The sequence below is a fragment of the Cololabis saira genome, chromosome 22 (assembly GCF_033807715.1).
Source record: "Cololabis saira isolate AMF1-May2022 chromosome 22, fColSai1.1, whole genome shotgun sequence".
In the NCBI taxonomy this organism is placed as follows: Eukaryota; Metazoa; Chordata; class Actinopteri; order Beloniformes; family Belonidae; genus Cololabis; species Cololabis saira.
Window position 1 is genome coordinate 24,957,856 of NC_084608.1, and position 24,462 is coordinate 24,982,317.

The 24,462-nt window shown below is 40.0% G+C and overlaps 2 protein-coding genes across 2 annotated transcripts; both read left to right on the forward strand.

Moving 5' to 3' along the window:
* Nucleotides 1–297: 297 nt before the first annotated feature.
* LOC133423384 (ribonuclease inhibitor-like) lies at nucleotides 298–20,144 on the forward strand. The gene is made up of 7 exons (XM_061713566.1): nucleotides 298–388; nucleotides 9,317–9,503; nucleotides 12,582–12,755; nucleotides 13,597–13,770; nucleotides 15,094–15,270; nucleotides 18,526–18,702; nucleotides 19,937–20,144. Exons 2-7 carry the CDS (start codon nucleotides 9,355–9,357, stop codon nucleotides 20,142–20,144), a joined length of 1,059 nt encoding a protein of 352 aa, XP_061569550.1. The 5' UTR covers nucleotides 298–388; nucleotides 9,317–9,354.
* Nucleotides 20,145–21,519: 1,375 nt separating this feature from the next.
* LOC133423385 (uncharacterized) lies at nucleotides 21,520–23,518 on the forward strand. The gene is made up of 2 exons (XM_061713567.1): nucleotides 21,520–21,765; nucleotides 22,795–23,518. The coding sequence occupies exons 1-2, from the start codon at nucleotides 21,527–21,529 to the stop codon at nucleotides 23,516–23,518; spliced, it is 963 nt and encodes a 320-aa protein (XP_061569551.1). The 5' UTR covers nucleotides 21,520–21,526.
* Nucleotides 23,519–24,462: the final 944 nt, after the last annotated feature.

Here is a 24,462-nt window from a genome sequence, read left to right on the forward strand (position 1 = left end):
CGCCGTTAAGACAGCGGCGGATTCTTTCCTGATGATTCTGTTCTTGTTCTTTCTCCCAGAATCCAAAGCGTGGCTCTTTTGACAACAGGTTCTATGAAAGTCATCCGGAGCTGTTGTAAACACTGTTTTTTTTGTTTCTTGACATCATCAAACTAAAGAAATAAACAGACTTTAGGGAGAGATGAATATCTTCTCATGGTTAACAGATACATTAAAACTCATGTGGGGATGTTTGTGGAGGCTACAGAAACTGATCTGTGACACACCTTCCTGGTAATCACGTGATTTCCTGTAAATGCGGGGAGGAAGAGGAAGAGCTCTGTACAGGTGAAAAACCCCTGAAAGAGTTCAGACTCCTGTAGATGTGAACCGAGGAGCAAAGGAAACGGTGAGTGTTTGCTCCTTCTTCTTCCTCTTCTTCTGTTAAAATGTAACTAAATAGTTTGGGGTCAGATAAATGTGTCCTTGTGGACTCTTGTTCAGACGTACCTGTATCAAGTTTAATCAAACACAGGAAAAGACACCTCCGGAGGTTATTGGGACATGTGTTACAACCTGCGTAGCTGTGAAACACTTAGGTTTCATTTCTGTCAGATCAGTCCCACCCTGTCTCAAAGAGTTCGAGGATGTTTGATACTCAGACGTGAATCAGAAGAGAAACAGGAGGATTCAAAGCAGATGGAAATAAACAAAGGTTGTTTCTTCGCATTCGAAAGACGAGTGAACATCAGACATCAAGTGGGGGGTGAGACAAACAGTTTAGATGGAGAACCGGTCCAGATTTCTGGTACTGGGGTGTTTGGATCGTTGCTGCTGTTGGCGAGAATCATGGGAAGTTGAACTTTACTGAATCAAATGTAGGAAGTATTTACACCTCAGCTGGAAGAAAATATATGTAAGAATACTTAATAACAATAACAAAATAGTTTGTTTAAAGTGCTACAAATTAAACAGAATAAGTTTACAGCTTTTTTGTTGATCGGAAAATAAAATCCTATAGTTGCTAAAGACAGGTTGCAAATGTTTATTCTTAAGAGATCATTTTTGATGCTGATGTTCAGAAGAGTCTTTACAGATTCTCAAATGTTTGATTCCAGCTTCAAGTTTGTTTTATTTCAGTAACTGAGACTTTTAAGCTCCAAGTTTCTATGTTCTTCAGAACTTTAGACTCTTCTCTCTGAGACTTACGGAGCCCTTGAGGTGACATGGAAATTATTATTTTTATCTCGTGCGCACGACTTTTTATGTCGTGCGCACCACTTTTTATGTCGTGCGCACGACTTTTTATGTCGTGCGCACCACTTTTTATCTCGTGCGCACCACTTTTTAGTCAGTGAGAACAGAACACTGGATTGAATAGGAAGGAAGGCCAAAAGGAAACCCCCAAAAGTGACATATCCGCTCACTTCAACATATACAGCTATTGATGCCAAGCATTTATCTAGTCGTCGAAGTCCGATCTCGGGAAACTGGCTTCACAAACGACGTTTTAAAAGTGGAACTATTTCCAGAGGCGGAGTTGTCACAAAGTGCTTCGACATTGTCACGTGAGCGTGCTGGACCAATCAGAGTGGCCGCTGGTCCAAGATCGCTGCCTACAGTGCTGATTTTATTTGTAGAAATAAGCTTTAAATTGCACTAAAATGACTACAAACAATGTTATATGTAAACGAAAATTAATCTGAATTATAAACCTAAGAGACCTGCTGAAACAGTGATAATTCTGTCATTAGACAGAACATTAGACAGTGATGATTCTGTCATTAGAAATAGGGGGTTCTCCCAAATGATGGGAATATAATACCCATGCTCAAAACCTATGTTAAACCTGCAATAATAACATGTTTTCTATTTTCTATTAAAATAGAAAATAGAAAACATGTTAATAATAACATGTTTTCTATTAAAATAGAAAATAGAAAACATGTTATTATTTTTTATTATTTTCTATTTTATTATTATTTTATTATATTATGATTATATATCTATTATATTATTTTATTATTTTCTATTTTAATAAAAAATAATAACATGTTTTCTATTTTCTATTTTAATAGAAAATAGAAAACATGTTATTAATAAAAAAAATTCTATTTTCTATTTTATTATTATTTTATTATATTATTATTATATATCTATTATATTATTTTATTATTTTCTATTTTAATAAAAAATAATAACATGTTTTCTATTTTCTATTAAAAATAATAGATAGTAATAATAGACAGAAAATAATAAAATAATATAATAGATATATAATAATAATATAATAAAATAATAATAAAATAATAATAAAATAGAAAATAGAAAACATGTTATTAATAACATGTTTTCTATTTTCTATTAAAATAGAAAATAGAAAACATGTTATTATTGCAGGTTTAACATAGGTTTTGAGCATATGGGTATTATATTCCCATCATTAGGGAGAACCCCCTATTTCTAATGACAGAATCATCACTGTCTAATGTTCTGTCTAATGACAGAATTATCACTGTTTCAGCAGGTCTCTTAGGTTTATAATTCAGATTAATTTTCGTTTACATATAACATTGTTTGTAGTCATTTTAGTGCAATTTAAAGCTTATTTCTACAAATAAAATCAGCACTGTAGGCAGCGATCTTGGACCAGCGGCCACTCTGATTGGTCCAGCACGCTCACGTGACAATGTCGAAGCACTTTGTGACAACTCCGCCTCTGGAAATAGTTCCACTTTTAAAACGTCGTTTGTGAAGCCAGTTTCCCGAGATCGGACTTCGACGACTAGATAAATGCTTGGCATCAATAGCTGTATATGTTGAAGTGAGCGGATATGTCACTTTTGGGGGTTTCCTTTTGGCCTTCCTTCCTATTCAATCCAGTGTTCTGTTCTCACTGACTAAAAAGTGGTGCGCACGAGATAAAAAGTCGTGCGCACGACTTTTTATCTCGTGCGCACGACTTTTCAGTAAGTCGTGCGCACGACATAAAAAGTGGTGCGCATGAGATAAAAAGTGGTGCGCACGACATAAAAAGTGGTGCGCACGACATAAAAAGTTGTGCGCACGAGATAAAAATAATAATTTCCATGTCACCTCCAGGGCTCCGTAGAGACTTGAATGAGACTTTAAGAAAAAAGTTTCTTTGTAAGTCAGTTTCTCAGTTCAGGGGTTTGTTTACCGAACAACGAAGGAAGTTGGCATTGAGCTAACAAAGTTGTGTTGTTACTAATGAGCTATATAGCTTATATTTATGCCGTGTCAAATTCCTACTATTAATTTTTGTAACTTCTAAATACGTCAAGAGTTTTGATATCTAATAACGAGGGTCCGTCTGAAAACAGTATTGAGTAAGTTTCTCCCTTGCATTCATTCATGTTTGTATGTACATTTGAGCCGGTGTTCTGCCAATCTTTGCTACCTGCCAGAAAATGCTACTTTGTGCTTCTGCGCATGCGCACAGTCGATTTTCAAAGTTTGATTGCCACGCCAATCATTTCTTGCACGATGTAAAATGGATAATATGGGATGTTGATTATTTGATCCTTCAAAATACACGACCCATGACATGAATTGCATTACACTTTGTGAAAATTATACGATAAAGAGAGAAAAAAAACAATTCTATCGCTTTATTTGATATTCATTCAGTCATTGGCCTTTATTTAACCAGGCAGGTCATTAAGAACACATTCTTATTTACAATGACGGCCTGGCAAGAGACAAGGACCACTTGGGGGAAAGGAAGTGGTTTAGGGAGTAAAACACAGTAAAAGTGTAGCTCTACAAAGGTAGAAAACCATTAGGTAGCCTTTTTTGGCAAAGCAGCAGGCAGAACTGCGGTTTTGGAGCAAGTGATTTCGTTTTACAATGAGATTTTATTTTGAAAGGCACTGTTTTATTTTGAAAGGTACTATTTGTTACTTTCTTCCTGTGTTGCAATTTCGCGGAAAAAAGGCCGCTGCGGTATGAATGAGCTCGCTGTAAAAGTGTATTAAAAGGGAAATAAGGAAATAAAACAGTAACAGCTAAAAAGAGTAGTATATTTTGGCGACCCCCCGACAAGGCACAAGGTTGGTGTGTGTTTTCCGCTTATGGAGTTCATTTTTGCCCCACTGTTTAATGCTTTTTAAAAATGGAAACATAAATGTGATTGTTTTTGTTTCCTTTGTTTTACAAGTTCTCACGTTGGTTTATGGAGCTGGTTTTGCTGGAACAGCAATAAATATTAAAACCATCAGTCGAGTCTCTCACCATTTTTGGGAGGGTGCTACAGGGAGAAGTTCACCCAGCAAGGGACCACTGACAACTTTACCACATGCAACGTCACTCTGCTTGTGAAGCCCACAATCTCAGGGCAGGGCGAGGCACAGGGCAGCAGCTTGTATGTATGTGTGGTAAATGATGCAGTGGGGTCAATTCAGTCGAAGATAAGGTATGGCAAGGTTACGAGTCACAGAACTTAACCAGAGTATCAATCAACACATCCAGCAAATACTCATCACAGAAGTCTGCTATGTAGCTTATCTGTGTGGTCAAGAAAATTGGAACTTTTTCAAATGCAGTCTCGCTCACTGCAAAAACTCAAAAAAAAAAAAAGGAATATTTGTCTTATTTCTAGTTAAAATGTCTAATTTTTAGTCAAAAAATCTCATTACACTTAAAACAAGAGTCATCACCAGAAAAATTACTTGTTATTTTACCATGATCACCTGTTTCAAGTAAATTTTCACTTGAAATAAGTAGAAAAATCTGCCAGTGGGACAAGATTTATCTTCTCATTACAAGCAAAAAATTCTTGTTCCACTGGCAGATTTTCCCACTTATTTTAAGTGAAAATCTACTTGAAACAGGTGAAAATGGTTGTTTTTGAGTCTTGTCTTAAATGAAATTAGATTTTTTTTGACAAAAAATTAGACATTTTAACTAGAAATAAGATAAATATTCTTGTTAAGATTTTCAGTTTTTGCAGTGTATAATAACTAGTGAAATCGATCATGTTGTTCTGATTTGCATTTGTAGTTATTCTATATGTATTAAGTAATAGAATAATCAATACAAATAGACACAGAGTAATTCCATAAATGTATTAAAAAAACCAAACATTTACATTTTCCCTTGAAGCCAAGGTATGGTGGCTGCCATACCTTGCCATACTGAATTGACACCCATGAAATGATGGTAAAGGTACGGTAAAGAACACAACCACAGTCAACACGGATACCTTAAGGCAGGGGTATTCAGCTAGATTAGGCAGGGGGCCACATCTGCAAAAGGACTGTATGGAGAGGGCCACACTGCGTGCGCGCACAAAGCACGCAGGCGGAAAATTTGGGGGTTTTCAAAATTTATTTTGCAGTCAAAGACGAAGATTTATGTATATATAATACATTTGTGCTCAGGAATGAGCAGGAGAATATATCTGTCTAGTTTACATATGAATTATATATTAATTGTCTCCAGATTTAATCATTGTGAATGTTAAATATAATATTCAGATAAATAAATATTATTTTAAATGCAAGTTCATTTTGAAACCATGCATTGTGCAAACTTAATTAAGTGGATATTGACCTAATTTTAATAAAACACGCCATAATGACAAAGCACCACTTTCCACCAAGAGTTCCTTATTTGATTTGATTTGATTTGATTTGTTTATTTGCACAACATAAAAAACGGTACAAAAGTTTAAATGAACATAAAAAACATGAAAATATGTGCAGGTGAGAAAGGAAGCCCTAAATGGGCTTATTCAAAGTTCTCACCAGGAAAAATACATTGTATTGAAATAATAGCAAGAACAAAAAACAAAAAAAAACAGCGTTCAAAAAAGATGGATATAAACAGACAATTTCTCGGTGTGCACGTGCAGAAGTGAGTCCACATTAAGTGGAAGCACTTCTAGACCCTTGATCAATAAGGCTGGTCTTCAATCTCTGTTTAAAACTATTAATAGACAGTGAAGATTTTGCGATAAGTATATGAGAGTTCCAGAGTGAGGCACCTCTTTCTTTGATGGAGAACTGACTGCTATTGGTATGACTGAATGAAGAATGGAGATCCTCAAATTGTCTGGTATTATAGTTATGAATTTGCGAATTGGTCTTAAAAAAATCTTTGAAAGTACTTGGAAGCATATTTGCAAGATAAGTGCATTTGTAAATGAAAGCACATGATTGGAGTATGTTAATATCATAGATGGATAATAAATTAAATTTTTTAAACAAAGGGGCAGATGGGGCCAAATAGGAGGCAGAAGTAGCTATTCTTACAAATTTCCTTTGAGTAATGAGTAATTTGTGTAGATTTGATGAATATGTACTTGCCCAAACAATGTTGCCATAAATGAGATAAGGATAAATTAAACTGTAATAAAGAGTAACGAGACAAGCCTGATGGACCAAACCTCTGATTCTTCTGATGATACCAAGGGATCTAGAGATTTTGTTAGTTACAGAATGTATATGCTCTTTCCAGGACAAATTCTCATCCACAAAGACACCTAGAAATTTGGTGGATGAAACCTGATTGATTGTAATACCACCAATAGAAATCTTAGCTTTTTGCGGACAATATTTTTTGTTTTTACTTGCAAATACAATAAAATTAGATTTGTTAACTGATTTGTTAACTGTATTTGAATATTATATTAAGCATTGAGCACAAGCATTTCAGTCCATAGTAGCCAGTTTGATGTTATAAATAAACAACTAAAATATTAACCATAGGCTCCTTTATTTATGACACATCTGTGCATTATATCAGAAAAACAGTCGCATGAAATTATAGGAGGCTTAGAAGTCCATCTGAAATGCAAAGTCCTCATTTAGAGATTCAAATGAAAAAACTTTCAGGCCAATCCTAGAAGCCTAATGATGTAAACAAGTCCTCGTTACAACAGAGGTTAATAACAAATAATGTGACAAACATTATCACTGTGCAACACTGGCAAAAAATCAGAAGTAGTAAAAAACATCTCCAACAGAGATTAACATGTACAAACACTGTCCAATGAATCATTAACCAGCTGAAAAGGCTACCAAGCATCTGGCCGGAAGTGACGTTAAATGCACTCACGAAAGACATTATAAAAATCATTAATGAATGCTTATCTGGAATACACGACTTTGATGCAGAGCGTGAAAAAGTGCAAACTCCATGGACTACATCCTCATGACTACGCCCACTCCATACTGCATACTCCAACTGCAGCACAATAACAGAGAAGTGGATGTCTGATGTTGAACTCACTATAAATGTTTCCATCCATCAGCTGAGATCAGATATGTGTGGCGACTGCACTACCGCTATTTCTACACTACTGGAGGATTGACTCCAGTGCTTTTAAGGATTAGATTAGATTCAACTTTATTGTCATTACACATGTACAAGTACAGAGCAACGGAATGCAGTTTGGCATCCAACCAGAAGTGCAACAGAAAGTATTATAGTAAGTACAGTATATACAGATTATAAAGTGCTATACAAGAGGGAGGCCTAAGGTCTGACCTGGTACTATTGGTAATAAGTTAGAAAAAAAGTAGACAGATGAAATTAACATTAAATAATATTAAATAATGCAGAGATATAAACAACCTATCTGAGGTTGCTAAACTAGTGCAAATATTCAGTGCATATCGACTTGGGAGTGCAAACAAATGGCATAAAGTGTCTACAGTGCAGATAGAGTGATGTAATGTGGATCAGAGGGGGGGTAGAGTTCAAAAGAGTAACAGTCTGGGGAAGAAGCTGTTACTCAGACGGCTGGTCCTTGGCCGTAAGCTCCTGAAGCGCCTGCCTGAGGGCAGGAGGGAGAACAGTCTGTGAGCAGGGTGAGAAGAGTCCTTCAGGATGCTGAAGGACGCAGACAGAGTTTCTTCTGGACCTCCTTGATGCTTGGGAGTGGGGTACCCGTGATGCGTCATTGACATGACTACTAACTAGTAGGCCCAAGGCATAAGTGAACTAAGTGGCTGCTTAGGGTCCCGTGACCACTAGGGGCCCCCAAGAGTTAAAAAAAAATGTATGTGAGTGATGATTCATACATTATCAAAGGTATGTTATTGTACAAAAACACAATAATTAATTTTATTACATAAACAATATTATGTTAGAGTGGACTACTGCTGGCATATTGACTACTGCCTCTCTGCTCCAGAGCTCCACTGGTAATGTGTTCATTCAACCGTGCATTGTTGCGTACGGCACTTTGCATCTGAGGAGTAGGTTGAAAGCCCACCGTGTCGCAAAAACGGACTTATCAGGAGCAGAGAAAAGAAAGAGGATGAAAGATGATGAAGATGAAAATATTTGATTTTTAAACAATTTTCGTTACCTTGTTTCTGGTACCTCTGTTAATTTACATCATTATTTAAGTATTTGTTTGATTCTATTTGTTTATTCTATTTAATAATGTCTGTTTTTGTACATTTGAATTTATGCTTATATGGAGAACATATTGACGAGGTACTGTTTATCTAAGTTGAGTGATTTTAATTATAGTGTTAGTTTTTGTAGTACGTTGTTGTTCCACTTCAAATTGTTGCAAATTGTTGTTGCAGTTTATTTAAAACCAAAAATGAAGTAGATAACGTGTTTACAGTAAATGGTTTATAAATTATCTATTTGACTTTTTTTTTCTTTTAGTAAGCCTACACTGTATATGAAACTTAATATCAAACTTAGTACTATATCACTTTAAATATTAAGTGTAAATCAACCCCAGGCCACTCTCGTAGCTGAATTTGCTCCCATTTCAGATTAAAAACCATAGATGGGTAAAAACATGCCACACATGACTGACAATAGGATGATGGAAACAACACTGCTGCAACTGTACAGCTCTTTGACCTTTTATCCATTGCTTCTCTGTGTGGCCAATAGGGGCAAGGCCCGTGTTTCTCCCACAAAAGTGACCACAAAGCCACGGTTCAAAGTTTTTCGAGAGGTTTTCGAGAAAACTTAAGAACTTTCTTCCTAAGTTTTTGGTTTCACAAGGATAATGACATTCGTATTGAAAAAATGATTTGCAGTTCACATTCCTTAATTTGGAACACTCATGATTTTTGTGGGAGTGTAGCATAACCATTTGGATTTTGTACTTGCTGTTTTGTTAAGCAAATGTCCAATGTAGTGGAGACAAACACTTAATACGATACAAATTCTGTTTGCATTTTAGCGAAAGGAATTTAATTATAAACAATTAATATATGTAAAAACACTAATGACTGTCTTTACCATAAGTGTATGATGATTTCTATGGGGTGCTCAGGAACTCGGGGGGCCTAGTCCGCCCCTGGACGAAGTCGTGTTCTAATAAAGTTTCTGTCTACAGATTCAAAGATGGTCGGTGTTTCTGGTTCATGTCTCTGAATGACTGAAGTCCAGAAGATGGATGATTGTGTGGAGAAAGAGGAGGAGACACGAGAGTCTCCAGGATCCAGCCGTCTGTCTATGAAGAGTGACTGGTCCAAAGGAAAACCCCTAAACTTCAGTAAAGAAAATGGACCCTCAGACACAAAGTAAGACAGCTGTTGTTAATGGATTCTATGACTCATCATGACTTTATATTTTCAGTCCATGGTGATGTTTTAGGTTCTTCAAACATCACATTTTCCTTCTTGTTCCTGTTTCTCCACCACTGGGTCTTCTGTGGTCCTCAACCATGTGGTCCTGCTTGCTTGCTTGCACAGAACTGGAGGACCATCAGCATTGCTCCCATTATAAACATGCAGGAAAAACCACCCCACAAATCACATATACAAGGCCTTACACAACAATATTTACAAACTAGTAACAATAAGTAAAAAAATCCATTTACACATCAAAAGTATAACACATGATTACACAATTCATAAACTAACATACGAATGAAAACTAAACTCCAGAAAACACACCAATGATGCCTCCCTCTCCTTAAGTCCACGTGGTAGCCCAGCATGATGGCCATCAGGGAATTTCAGCTGGGCTCCTTTGCTGCAGTCATGTGGGCACCCATGAACCACCCCTTAAGAAGCAGATCACAAATGAAAGGATTTAAATCATGCCCACATAAACAAAATAAACAATGTGCATTTAAAACAATTGCTGATAATCTGACCTTTTAACCTCTTGTGAGGAGAATACTTAGTCACTTCCTCAAACTTCTCAACCCCTTCAGCAGACTTGCCAACCATGTTGCGGGGCAAAAATACAGCCACCAATGTCCTGCTGCCCTGGCCGATAGCTGACAGAGAACCGATAGGGTTGTAGGGACAGGAACCATCGGGTGATCCAGCTGTTTGTGTCCTTCATCTGGTCCAACCGTTGAAGAGCTCTGTGGTCCGTCTCCACCTTAAAGGTGACCTATTATGGCATTTAATGTATATTTTAAACAGGCCTTGAATGTCTTAAAAACAATCTAAAGCTTGTTTTTTCTACATAAATCATAAATCCAGCCTGTGGGCCCTGTCACTAGTTTTACTGCTTCTAACCCCTTTTTCTGTGCTCCATTCTAAGGGAAGGGGGGGGTATGATAATGAGGCTCTGTGCTTATTGGCTCCCTGAATGACATGTAGCAGGGGAGGAGCATAAACCTCGCTCCGCCAGAGCAGCCCGAGCCTGTAAATTATCACAACACTGAATTTTCACAAATGGCAACTTTATTGTTAAAAAAATAAAATATGAGTTATAAATAACATTTATGCACTATTTCAGCCGGATCTGTCCGGCGGATGCTGAACGCTGGCCCGCAACCCCACGCCGGGCGCCCGGCGCATGGCTCCGGGGCGCATGGCTCCGGGGCGCATCGCTCCGGGGCGCATCGCCCGTTACCGGTGATCAAACCGACAGATTTCTCTGAAAATCTCGGAGGGTGAAGCTGATCCAGCCTGGGACGTACCCCAGAAATCCCTGCTCCCAAAGCGGCTGGGAACCTGGAAAATTTAGTCGGACGGGCCGCGCTTTGGGAACCAGGAAGTAGGCTGAAGCAGCGCGCATCACCGCGGCTTTAACCGGGAAATCTGACCGGTTCCGACCGGCCGGGACCGCAGGAACCGGCCTGGACTGGTAGCAGGGACTCCCGGTGACCGACCAGCGGAATTTCAGCCGGATCTGCCCGGCGGATGCTGCGCGACGGGCGCCGCAACCCCACGGCGGGCGCACAGATCGGCTCCGGGGCGCATCCGCGGCGCATCGCCCGTTACCGGGGATCAAACCGACTGATTTGGCTGAAAATCTCGGAGGGTGAAGCTGGTCCGACCTGGGACGGACCCCCGAGGACCCAGCTCCCAAACCACCCGGGAACCTGGATGATTTAACCCGGATCCGCGGCGCCGTGGCCGCGTCCGCCTGGCTGAAGGAAGCACCGCTCCAGCAGCGGAGAGAGCTGGTTGTGGGCGTGGTTTCAGCAGCGGAGGCTGAACCTATAGAAATCTGCTCCCGTCGTTACGTAACGACGGGAGCAGATTTTAATCGGCTCAAAAAAAACCACGTGACACTGGGGGACTCTGTCCGGCGGGGGTCAGAGACCCTGCAGAAATTCATGGTATTTTGTCTCCCCTGTGCTGGCAGGGTGAGGGGAGACCACTTTATATATGTTAAAACAAGAAAAAACGTGTTTTTCATAATAGGTCCCCTTTAAACTCCCTCCAAAGCAGATAATATGTAAAACGGTCAATGGCCGACTTCAGGGCTAAGCACTCCAACTCTACCACAGAGTGCCTGGTTTCCCTGGGAAACAGTTTCTGGCTAATATAAGCTAGGGGTCACTTGTTATCACCATTCCCCTGCAATAGGACTCCTCCAATTCCCCTGGGAGACACATTCGTTTGAACAGTTAAGGGCAAGCTAAAGTGTGGACTCTGCAGGATTGGTTCATGGCACAAAGCGTCCTTGAGATCCAGGAAGGCCTGCTCCTTTTCCTCACCCCACACAATTTTATTTTTTGTGGTACTAGTTAAGTCTGATAGGGGTGCTGCTCTTGCTGAAAAGTTCCATATGAACCGATACCAGCACGCTAGCCCCAGAAACGATTTCACTTGTTTCCGGGTAGTCGGTCTCTCTCTGTCTGATGGCATCAACTTTATCAGGGAGTGGCTTACTCAACCCTCCCCCAAGAATATACCCCCAGGTACTGAGTCTCTGATTTGGCCGCTGCACACTTCCTGGGGTTGATTGTTAGGCCTGCCTCCTTGATTTTCCCCAGCACCAGTGCCAGCTGATTCAGATGCTTCTACCAAGATGTACCATAGATGATAACATCATCAAGGTAAACTGCAGCAAATTTGTCCATATCTGCCATCACCCTATCCATCAATCGTTGGAATGTAGCGGGTGCCCCATGAAGACCGAATGGCATCTTGGTAAATCTGCCACAGCCCTTGAGGTTTTCTAATAGCAGTCACGGACTTAGAAGCATCAAACAAAGGCACTTGCCAGTTACCTTTGCAAAGATCAAGTGTAGTAGTATATCTGGTTTGAACTACCCTCTCAATGAAGTCATCAAGTCTTGGAAGGGGGTAAGTATCAAATTCTGACTACTTTCCTAAAGTGTTCCCCACCACACCACCCCGAACTGAGGTGAAGAAAACACTCATCTCTGTGTTTTATTCTTTCTCCAGGTCGGAGCGCTGCAGTTTGTCAGAGATCAGATGTCCTCCTCTGGTCTCAGCTATGGAGTCCAACCCGTCTGATCTGAGACATCTGGATCTGAGTAGTAACAAACTGCAGGATTCAGATGTGAAGCAGCTGTGTGTTCTTCTGGAGAGTCCAGACTGCAGACTGGAGACTCTGAGGTTTGTTTGTTGACTAAAGTTGTAAAAGTTGTGAGTCCTGCAGCCACAAACACCTGACCTGCACTGAACCATCCTGGTCTCTGGACTAATCTGCTCTTGACATCATTAGAAACAAGCTGAAGTGTCTGCAGGCTGCTTTTCTCTCCGTTGAGCACAAGTGTGCAGTATGGAGTGGTGAACGATATTCCCTCAACAAAGACGTCTTCATTCCATCCCAACATGAACTGAACCTGTGCAGGAGAATGTTTGTTTGTGCAGAGATCATGCAGCATCATCTACAAACATCTTCATCTGTCATGTGTCCAAGATCAAATCAAATCAAACTTTATTTGTTTAGCACTTTTTATACAAAATAAAAATGCAACGCAAAGCGCATTACATAAAACATAAAACTTAATAATGAACACACACACACACACACACACACACACACACACACACACACACACACACACACACACACACACACACACACACACACACACACACACACACACACACACACACACACACACACACACACACACACACACACACACACACAGGCGCAAGCACACTGCGATTCGCACAAGTAGATGTTTCATCTGATCCCAAACACTGAGATCCTAACGTTTGTACCGACTGAGATATTAAAGCACAACATGAGTTTGTATGGATGGATCCACTGGTGGAGCTGCAGAGCTGCAGAGCTGCAGAGCTGCAGAGCTGAAGTCACTACGTCTTTATTGGAGCAGCAGCATGATGTCATGAATATTGATGAAGCTCTTTTTCACTGGTTCTGTTGGACTGTTGGAACCTGCATCCTGGTGGCTTCAGCTCACATCTTTTATTCTTTATTCAGGTTGGAGAGCTGCAGTTTGTCAAAGATCAGCTGTTCTTATCTGGTCTCAGCTCTGAAGTCCAACCCCTCCCATCTGAAAAATCTGGACCTGACTCTAAACGACTTGCAGGATTCAGGAGTGAAATATCTCTGTGGTTTCCTGGAGAGTCCAGACTGCAGACTGGAGACTCTGAGGTCAGACATGTTTTAGTTGTGTGTTCAGATGAATCTTATGTGAAAGTTGTGTTGACACTAACCTGCAGACATCAGACTGATCTCCTGCTGATCCACACTGACCATCTTACTGCTCTGGTTTCTTCTTCTCTGCTCTAGTCCACTAACAGGTTGTTTCTTCTTCTTCCTCTTCCTCTTCCTCTTCCTCTTCCTCTTCTGACTTCTGACTTAAAAACTAAACATCTGAATGTTTCAGACAGGAATAATTGAAGAACCGGAGATGTGTCTGAGCCTGGAATAAAACATCTATAGAAACTAGAATTAACTGGGAAATAAAAGTATATTTAAATAGGTAATAATATATAGGAATGTTTGAGTAAATAATTAATATTTTGTTTATAAATGTTATTTGATGATCTACTTCAACAAGCATATTTAGAAAAACATATAAAGGAATTCCCAGATTGATCCAGGATTACATATTGTATTCCAGATTTCATCTCCAGCTCCTTTTCTCTGCAGCTTTTTCAAATGTTTTCCACAGTTGGATTAGTTTCATCATTGATTATCTTGATCTAGATTTTCTGGGACAGTTGGGAGGTTTGTGGCATGAAAGTAGAAAGAAGAAGTCCAGGATGTGTGAGAAAGGTTTAACATATCCTCCTGAGTTCATCCTGGATTATTCCGCTGCAGGAAGACGATCTAGGATGAGAAGGTGCAGCTATGTCAAGCCAGGTTGAACTAATCCTGGTACGTGCACGTTGACGTCTGTCTTAAGCAGACCGTGAGGTCGGTTCCAGATGTCCTGATCCAGAAATGGAGAGGACGAGTGTTGCTGATGTTTCACCGAGTGAACAACAGCTTCTAATGGAAATTTACGAGGAGCTTAAACAGCTGATACGTTCAAAAATGTCCTCCAGACGCTGTCAATAAACTCAGATGGTCTGACAGACAATAGTGGACAGACTGAATGTGTACTAGTCCAACATATGAGCTGTAGAGCTCATTTACTGAATAACTTCAGTTCATCATGTTGTTATGTCTGACATTCAAACAAATGCTTAATTTTCTCTTAATAGAAATGAATGAGTTGACATTTGTCCCAGAATTCCTTTTGACATGTTTGTTTGTGTGGAAACTTGAATCATTTGGCTGCACAACATGAGTTTGTATGGATGGATCCACTGGTGGAGCTGTGGAGCTGCAGAGCTGAAGTCACTACGTCTTTATTGGAGCAGCAGCATGATGTCATGAATATTGATGAAGCTCTTTTTCACTGGTTCTGTTGGATGTTGGAACCTGCATCCTGGTGGCTTCAGCTCACATCTTTTATTCTTTATGCAGGTTGGTGCGTTGCAGTTTGTCAGAGATCAGCTGTTCTTATCTGGTCTCAGCTCTGAAGTCCAACCCCTCCCATCTGAAACATCTGGATCTGACTAAGAACAAGAGCCTGCAGGATTCAGGAGTGAAACATCTGTGTGGTTTCCTGGAGAGTCCAGACTGCAGACTGGAGACTCTGAGGTCAGACATGTTTTAGTTGTGTTTTCAGATGAATCTGATGTGAAAGTTGTTTTGACACTAACCTGCAGACATCAGGCTGATCCCCTACTGATCCACACTGACCATCTTACTGCTCTGGTTTCTTCTTCTCTGCTTTAGTCATCCAACAGTTTGTTTCTTTATAAACATCCTCTTCTGATTTCTGACATAAAAACTAAACATTTGAATATGTCAGACAGGAACAACTAAAGAATCAGACATGTGTCTGAATCTGGAATAAAACATCTGAAAAAAAAAAATGTACTTGCAAGTTTAAAAAAAATTTAATCATTCTTAAATGGGTAAAATTATGGAGGAATTGGGGAATTGCTAAATCGTTGATATACCTGTGTAATAAATGTAATTATTCTCAAAATGTTTTAATGAAATTGAGTGACAGCAAGACATGGTTTTCTATTCAGTTCAATTCAGTTTTATTTATATTGTCTCTATTACAACAAATAATTGTCTCCAGGATCTTTCCAGAGACTAGACATGACCTCTGAGCAATTATTACATAAAGATAAACACTGGCAGGTAAAAACTCCCCTTTAGGAGGGAAGAAAACCTGGCTCATAAGAGGGGGCCCTCCTGATAAAGACCAGCTGGGCAGAGCAGGAAAAGAGAAAACAGACAGAGAGAATGGAGAACAGAGAAAGGAGAGACACAGACACAATGGTTAGCTGGTGCACTACAGGGATGACTATATAAACAGGTGTAGACAGCACACACTGAGGTGGTCGGGGGGGGCTGCAGGTCAGCATGCAGCTCCTGAAGCTCTGGCCTGCAAACATGCACAGAAGAGAAAAGAAGGGGGCAGACCAGCACAACAAACTACAAGAACAATGGAGAACAATTATGGTGATGAGATACTGTACTTCTAATTTATAGATGAGGGTTGATCTGAAGAAAGGAAAGAGAAGAGAAAGAGGGGTGGGGGGCACCGTTCACTGGATCATGTTGGTGTCCCCCTGCAGCGTAGCTCCATAGAAGCATCTCTAGGATGAAGCTCTGTTTCAGAGCAGCTGCTCTAGTCTGATCCTGCAGCTGCAGCTACGAGTGCTGGCCCTAACACACAAGAGTTACACTAACTACAGGTTTACTGAACACTAACTAAAGGCTTTACTAAACACTAACTAGAGGCTTTACTAAACACTAACTAGAGGCTTTACTAAACATTAACTAGAGGCTTTACTAAACACTAACTAGAGGCTTTACCAAACACTAACGTTTAAAGGTGGAGGTGGTGTCAGCCTCCTGAACCCAAACGGAAAGTTGTTTCCATAGTAACGGTTCCTGATAGCAGAAGACTGTCCTCCAGATCTACATGTGGATCCTCCAGGAACTACGAGTAAACCTGCACTCTGAGAGCAGAGAACTCTATTAGGAACATGAGGAACCATCGGGTGTTGCAAATATTGCGGAGCTAGGCCATTGTGGGCTTTATACGCAAGTAACAACATTTTGAACTGGATTCTGAGTTTTACGCGGACCAATGGAGGGAGACTAACACTGGAGAGACGTGATCTCTCCAGAGGTGGAAAAAGTAAAAATTTTCTGCTTGAAAATTACTTAAGTAAAAGTAAAAAGTACCCATTAAGAACATTACTTAAGTAAAAGTATAAAAGTACCTCAACTTAAATATAATAAAGTACCAAAAGTACATGGTGTAAAATGTACTTAAGTACAAAAGTAAAAAGTACAAAGTACAAAATTCAAAGTACAAAATTATTTTCAAAAGGATTGCAAAGAAATGAAGAATCTAAGAATTTGCTTACAACTCTAAATAATGGTGATATTATTCTGACCCCTTTAGCGTTTGTTTCCATTACCCCATTTTAATGTCTCCCTTTGCTCATCACTGCTGCTGTACCCCATTGGCCCCGCTGACAGGTCCACCCCCAGCCTGTATATGCAGTGACAACATTAAGCAACCCCAGCTGATAAAGGATGAGACTTTTGAACTTTTTAACCAAAACCACCTTAGAAGGGGTGGAATCAAAGAATGGTGCGCACGGACACGCGTCGGCTGCCGCTCAAGGCTGATTTATGGTTCCGCGTTACACCAACGCAGGGCCCGTACCCTACGGCGAGGCTCTGCGTCGATTTAACGTGGAACCATAATTCAGGCTTCAGTCCTCATCGGTACTCGACGCGACGGCGGTTCCTCCGGCCTTCCGGCCTCTGCAGCGCAACTCTCCCAGGAGCTGCGGCTCCTTCTCGGTATATTCATGCTCCCCCCTTCCTTCCCGTCCGCCTTATGGTTCCGCGTTAAATCGACGCACACCTTACGCCGTAGGCCCGTAGGCTACGGCGTAGGGTGTGCGTCGCCGTGTACCCTACGCCGTAGCTCTGCGCCGGTGTAACGCGGGACCATAAATCAGCCCCCGCTGTGCTGTTCTTTAATTTGTAGCGAGTAACGACGTGTCCAATTTCAAATATAGCGGATTAAAAGTACGATTTTTTTTCCTTGAAAATGTAACGAAGTAAAAGTAAAAGTACAGAAAAATGAAAGTATCAATAAAAGTACAAATTCTCAAAAATCTTACTTAAGTACAATAACGAAGTACCTGTACTTCGTTACTTTACACCACTGGATCTCTCCTGCTGATTCCTGTCAGCACTCATGCTGCAGCATTTTGGATCAGCCGGAGGATATTCAGAGAATTACTTGGACATCCGTCTAATAACACATTACAGTAATCTAGCCTAGAAGATACAAACTCATGAATTAGTTTTTCCGCATCACTATGGGAGAGGATGTTCCTAATCTTTGCGATATTACGGAGATGGAAAAACACTCTTTTACAAACCTGATATATTGTTTAAACCACAAATCCTGATCAAAATAACTCCAAGGTTTTGCACAGTTGTACTGGAAGTCATCGCAACACCATCTAATCCCTTCCTACAATGATTTGGACCAAAAATAATAACCTCTGTTTTATCGGAATTTAGAAGCAAAACTTTTGTGGACATCCAGTCCTTGATGTCCCTAAGACATGTCTGAAGTATAGCTAACGGTTATGTTTCATCTGGCTTCATAGACGAATAGAGCTGCATATCATCAGCATAGCAATGCAAATGTATGCAGTGATTCTTGATTATACTTCCCGAGGGCTGCATGTATTGAAGCAGCAGCATGATGTCATGAATATTGATGAAGCTCTTTTTCACTGGTTCTGTTGGAACCTGCATCCTGGTGGCTTCAGCTCACATCTTTTATTCTTTATGCAGGTTGGCGAATTGCAGTTTGTCAGAGATCAGCTGTTCTTCTCTGGTCTCAGCTCTGAAGTCCAACCCCTCCCATCTGAAACTTCTGGACCTGAGTATAAACGACAAGCTGCAGGATTCAGGAGTGAAACATCTGTGTGGTTTCATGGAGAGTCCAGACTGCAGACTGGAGACTCTGAGGTCAGACATGTTTTAGTTGTGTATTCAGATGAATCTGATGTGAAAGTTGTGCTGACACTAACCTGCTGACCTCCTACTGATCCACACTGACCATCTTACTGCTCTGATTTCTTCTTCTCTGCTTTAGTCCTCCAACAGTTTGTTTCTTTGTACTGTATGACATAAAAGCTAAACATTTGAACTGGTTAGACAGGAAAGAAAGAGGTTGGAGGTTTGTTGCATGAAAGTAGAAAGAAGAAGTACAGGATGTGTGAGAAAGGCTTGACATATCCGCCTGAGTTCATCCTGGATTATTCCGCTGCAGGAAGACGATCCAGGATGAGAAGGTGCAGCTATGTCAAGCCAGGTTGAACTAATCCTGTTACGTGCATGTTGACGTCTTGATTCAGAAATGGAGAAGGACCAGTGTCACTGATGTTTCACCGAGTGAACAACAGCTTCTAATGGAAACGTACGAGGAGCTTAAACAGCGGATACGTTCAAAAATGTCCTCCAGACGCTGTTAATAAACTGAACAGACTGAATGTGTAGTAGTCCAACATATGAACTGTAGAGCTCATTTACTGAATAACTTCTTACTGTGGCTGAAATCAGTCAAACCAACGTTGGCTTCCTTTGACCGTTTTTTCATTTCAACAAATACAAATTTACTAGATATAAAACTCTCCCCATGGAAAACATCTCTATATAGGTTTTTAATATCATGTCTTAATAAGTTTGTTAATATCATGTAATCCAGGTGACAGCAAGACATAAGGTGCAACAAATAATGTCTTTTTATGGTTTTCAGCATGTAAAACTAAATATAAATACATGTGTGTGTTGAAGTAAGAAAAGTTTAATAAAGCTGCCATCAACTTTCTAATTCTCATCTATATGAAACTAGTTTTACTACATGAAATATTATTATTATTATTAGTTCATAATGTTTTTGTGTCTCTGACATTCAAACAAATGCTTCATTTTCTCTTCATAGAAATGAATGAGTTGACATTTGTCCCAGAATTCCTCTTGACATGTTTGTGTGTGTGGAAACTTGAATCATTTTGCTGCACAACATGAGTTTGTATGGATGGATCCACTGGTGGAGCTGCAGAGCTGAAGTCACTACGTCTTTATTGGAGCAGCAGCATGGTGTCATGAATATTGATGAAGCTCTTTTTCACTGGTTCTGTTGGACTGTTGGAACCTGCATCCTGGTGGCTTCAGCTCACATCTATTACTCTTTATGCAGGTTGGAGCGCTGCAGAATGTCAGAGATCGGCTGTTCTTTTCTGGTCTCAGCTCTGAAGTCCAACCCCTCCCATCTGAAACATCTGGACCTGAGCTGTAACCAGCTGCACGATTCAGGAGTGAAACATCTGTGTGGTTTTCTGGAGAGTCCAGACTGCAGACTGGAGACTTTGAGGTCAGACATTATAATACTGCTGTACAGACGATGAGTGTCCATCAGCTGCAAAACATTCAACAAGAACATAAGAAACATTGTGTTGAAACTATGTTGTCACCCAATCAACTTTTTTATAGAAAATTCTTGAAAAAAACTCCTTAACAGACAAATATTTTTGTATTTATTTTTTATTGAATCTTTATTTATCCAGGAAATGTCCCATTGAGATACAAGATCTCTTCTTCCAGGGATTCCTGACATGAACAGCACACATTAGTAGGGATGTCCCGATCAGGTTTTTTTGCCCCCGAGTCCGAGTCCTTTGATTTTGAGGACTTGCCGATACCGAGTCCCGATCCGATACTTTTATAAAACAATAAAAAATGAAGAAGATAAAAGAAAATTATGCAGGATGACCCTTTTATTATATTTTAACATGTATACTGTAAACTGAGCACATAGGAGGTAGGCAGCTTGAACATTCTTAAGTCAGTATAAAAAAATTTTCTTCACATTAGAAGTAGAACAACTACTAGTGCAACATTAGAACTAGGTTTGTGGTGTTAAAAGCAGCTTTGTCTTTGCCACCCCTCGAAATCCCCATTTGACAAATCTTACAGTTTGCGACAGCATTGTTCTCCTCGTTCACTCTGAAGTAATTCCACACAACAGACATGATAGCATAGGCTGCTTCAGCTTCAAAACAAACAGGCGTGCTCTCCGCGCATGCGGTGCTCTCCGCGCATGCGGTGCTCTCCGCGCATGCGGTGCTCTCCGCGCATGCGGTGCTCTCCGCGCGTGCGCAACGCAGAGCCTTCAACGTAGGGTCTGGCGTAGGGTGCGCGTCGCCACGAACCCTACGCTGTAGACTCTGCGTCGGTGCGACGCAGTACCATAAATCAACGCATACGTGGATGTCGGCGCCAGTGAGTATTTTCACCGGACATTTTGACCGGAGAGATTATAAAATACCGGATTTCGGCATATTTTACCGGACAAAGTCCGGCAATTACCGGACAACGGAAACCCTGATATATATATATCCGATTCCTGATCGGCTCATAACGTCCGAGTCCGGATCGAGTCTGCAATCACGTGATCGGCCCCGATTTCCGATCACGTGATCGGATCGGGACAACTCTACACATTAGTGTCATATATAAGACAATAAAACAAACATATATGATGAAAACATAAAATCAAATCTGAATAAGCACAGAGGGGTCCCACCTCTCCTGAAACACATTCTCTGCTCAGAAAGTCCTTAAACTTTATTGTCCAAAAATTCATTTACAAACTGACGTGTTATACTTAATATGGTCTAGACCGTAGTCTTCATCAATGACTATTGAAATCAGCACAAACTCAGACTTTTCTAATGAAGTCAATAATACTGAAGACAAATATACACAGAATATTGATCAAATATCTGACATGAATATGAACATCTGCCTTCATAAAGTCACATGTTTTTTTTTTATTTTCAGATTGAAAGACTGCGGTCTGTCAAAGATCAGCTGTTCTTCTCTGGACTCAGCTCTGAAGTCCAACCCCTCCCTTCTGAAACATATGAAATATCTAGACGTGAATAGGAACACAAACCTGCAGGATGCAGATGTGAAGCAGATGTCTGATCTGGTGAAGCGTCCAGACAACCAGCCGCAGAATCTCAGGTCAGTGGAGGTTGGAGTTGGTCCTGCTGCTTCCAGCAGTTTTCTACTAAAACCAGTTGGTATCAGAGCAAATATCCAGCACTGAACTCTTCTGAAGGATCAACAATGTAAAATCCACCAATAACCTTGTCAATGTGGCCGTTTCAAACAGAACAAAACCAGTAACTTAACAATAATATAATAAAGTTGTTGATCCAATAACATAACATTTTTCAAATATATTATCAGTTACTGTATTACATTATCGCTCGAGCAGTAAAAAATATCATTTGAAAATCTAATAACTGCTGTGATAACCGCATTTTCTTATTTGATTAGTTTCTGTTTAAGATGAAACAAACAGGTGACAAACTGTCATACATAATAAAATGGACAAAAGTAAAGGGAACTCAGGGGCCTCCTCTGATGTTAGCAGTAATGTGCATCAGGTCCAGTGTGATGAATAGTCCTGTTCACATCTGTCCATTCCCAGTGAAAGGTAACTCAGGTTAAAAGTCATCTCTTCCATTAACAAACACTTCTTTAACTGTGTTCACCCACTCATTGAGATTTGGGGGTTCGGTCTTATACCAATTCCATCTAATAGATATTAAAACATACATAAAAACATGATTTAAAGTTTACACAAAATAATAAGATATACAAATAAAAAAAAAACAGAATTTACAAGATGTAAAATATGATTACGTTTTGAAACTCAAATTTAAAAGTATCAGTCTTTAAAATCGTAAAAAAAAAACAATTAAAAACAGACATCACTTAAAAAGAATTAACAAATGAGATACAAGAAACAAAGGTTTTAGTGCATCATGGTGGATTTCTGACATGCAGCAGTATATGAAAAGGTTTTCAATCTTGACTTAAAGAGTGCCTGAAGTGCCTTAAGATGACATTTGTTGTGACTTGTTGCTTTATAAAGAAAAAATAAGAAAAAAAAAGGTGAATTGAACTGAGTCGATATACAGTATTTCCAGATGGTATAAGTTTAAAATCAAATAAAACAACAGTCTCATCTGATTTTACCTGCAGAAAAAAACACTTGATGAACCAAAAAGATGATGTTGGATCAGCTGGAATCATCGCCGGTGATTCTTCAACACCAGCAAAGGTTGGTGAAGCATGTGGCTCCACCAACCTCCACCACTCACCTCGTCAAACACCCTGGTCTGCTGCCACCGCACCTTCCTGCTCTCAGACAAACATTCCTTCTGTCCCTGGTCCTAAATCTGCTGAAAGCAGCAGTGAAGAGACACAACAGCATGAAGAAGAAGACTCAAACCTCCGAGAACGATGTGACCCTTTTAGCAATATGAAGGAAATCACCAAGGCTCTGCCTTCCTTTCATCGTCTACAACTCTCCACCACAGGTTCCCGTGATAGGAAGGAAAATTCCTGCAGCATGTCCCGTTCAAGCAGCTTTCCCTCGCTGACTCATAAAGGCAGAAATCTAAAAGGATCTGGAAGTTTAGCCGATGTGAACCTCCGGCCACAAGAGCAGCTAATGAAAATACGCTTCGACTTCATTCAGGGGATATCAAAACCTAACATCCACGGTCTACTGGACCTACTTCTGGAGAAAGATGTAATCAATTATTCTGAAAAGGAGTCAGTAGAGGAGAAGCCAAACAGAGAAGATGGTGCCCGTTGTGTTATTGATACGGTGAGGAAAAAAGGTCAAAATGCCAGTTCAGAGATGATTGAGATTCTCAAAGAGCTCGACCCGTTCCTCTGTAAACATCTGGACTTGATCTGAAGAGCATTACCGCCCCCTTAAACTGCACGTGTGGAAGCTACATCATGAAGGAGTTTTTATTCCAACTCTTGCCATCAGAAATATCTCCTCAACTAATCACCACACAGGGTTTTCCCTGAAACAGCTGCTCTAAATCACCTGTAAACAACATTCCTCTGAGGTTTACTAATAAAAATCATGCATCTCTGCAGGTTTTCATATTTTAAATGTGGAAGTGTTTTTTTTTCCCCACAATATTTTTTTCAACATACAAAGACCTCATCGTTTCCTCATGTAGCTTACAAAATAACTTGTTACAAAATAACGTGTCATTTCTTTTACATTTTAAGGTAAAACCTCTCTCTTTAAAAAATCCAGAAAATCACATTGTCTGATTTTTAAAGAATGTATTCATCTTTTGAAGTGGGAGAACTGGCACAATTGGTGTCTGACTAAATACCTTTTTGCCCCTCTGTGTATATATAGATATAGATGTATATGTCAATTCTAGCACTACCACATTTTTATGCTCTGCTTTGGACAAACCTGGCTCCTCCGAGCACTGCGGTCAAGCCAGCCACCATTCGTACCTGCGTGGTCAAATCAGCCGCTCCTAAATTTCATGTGCGCTCCTATTACAGTATTTACGGCAAATGAATGAACGCGGCTCAAAAACAGAAAGATATGAAGTTCTGAGTTTGAGGTAATGCAGATATTTTTTTTCATATATTTCTTTCATTACCTTGATGACACCCATACTTCCACTGTAATATTTACACACTCTTACTATAAAAGAACACTTTTTTCTTTTTTTTACTTCAGGTTCTGTGTTGCAGAGACTATAAAAACAAATTCTTCCATAATTTCACCAAATACCTCATATACTTCTCTTCACAACTACAATCACTACAGACTAAGATATTTGCACAAGCACGGTGAAATACCAGAAAGGTACGTGATGAGTA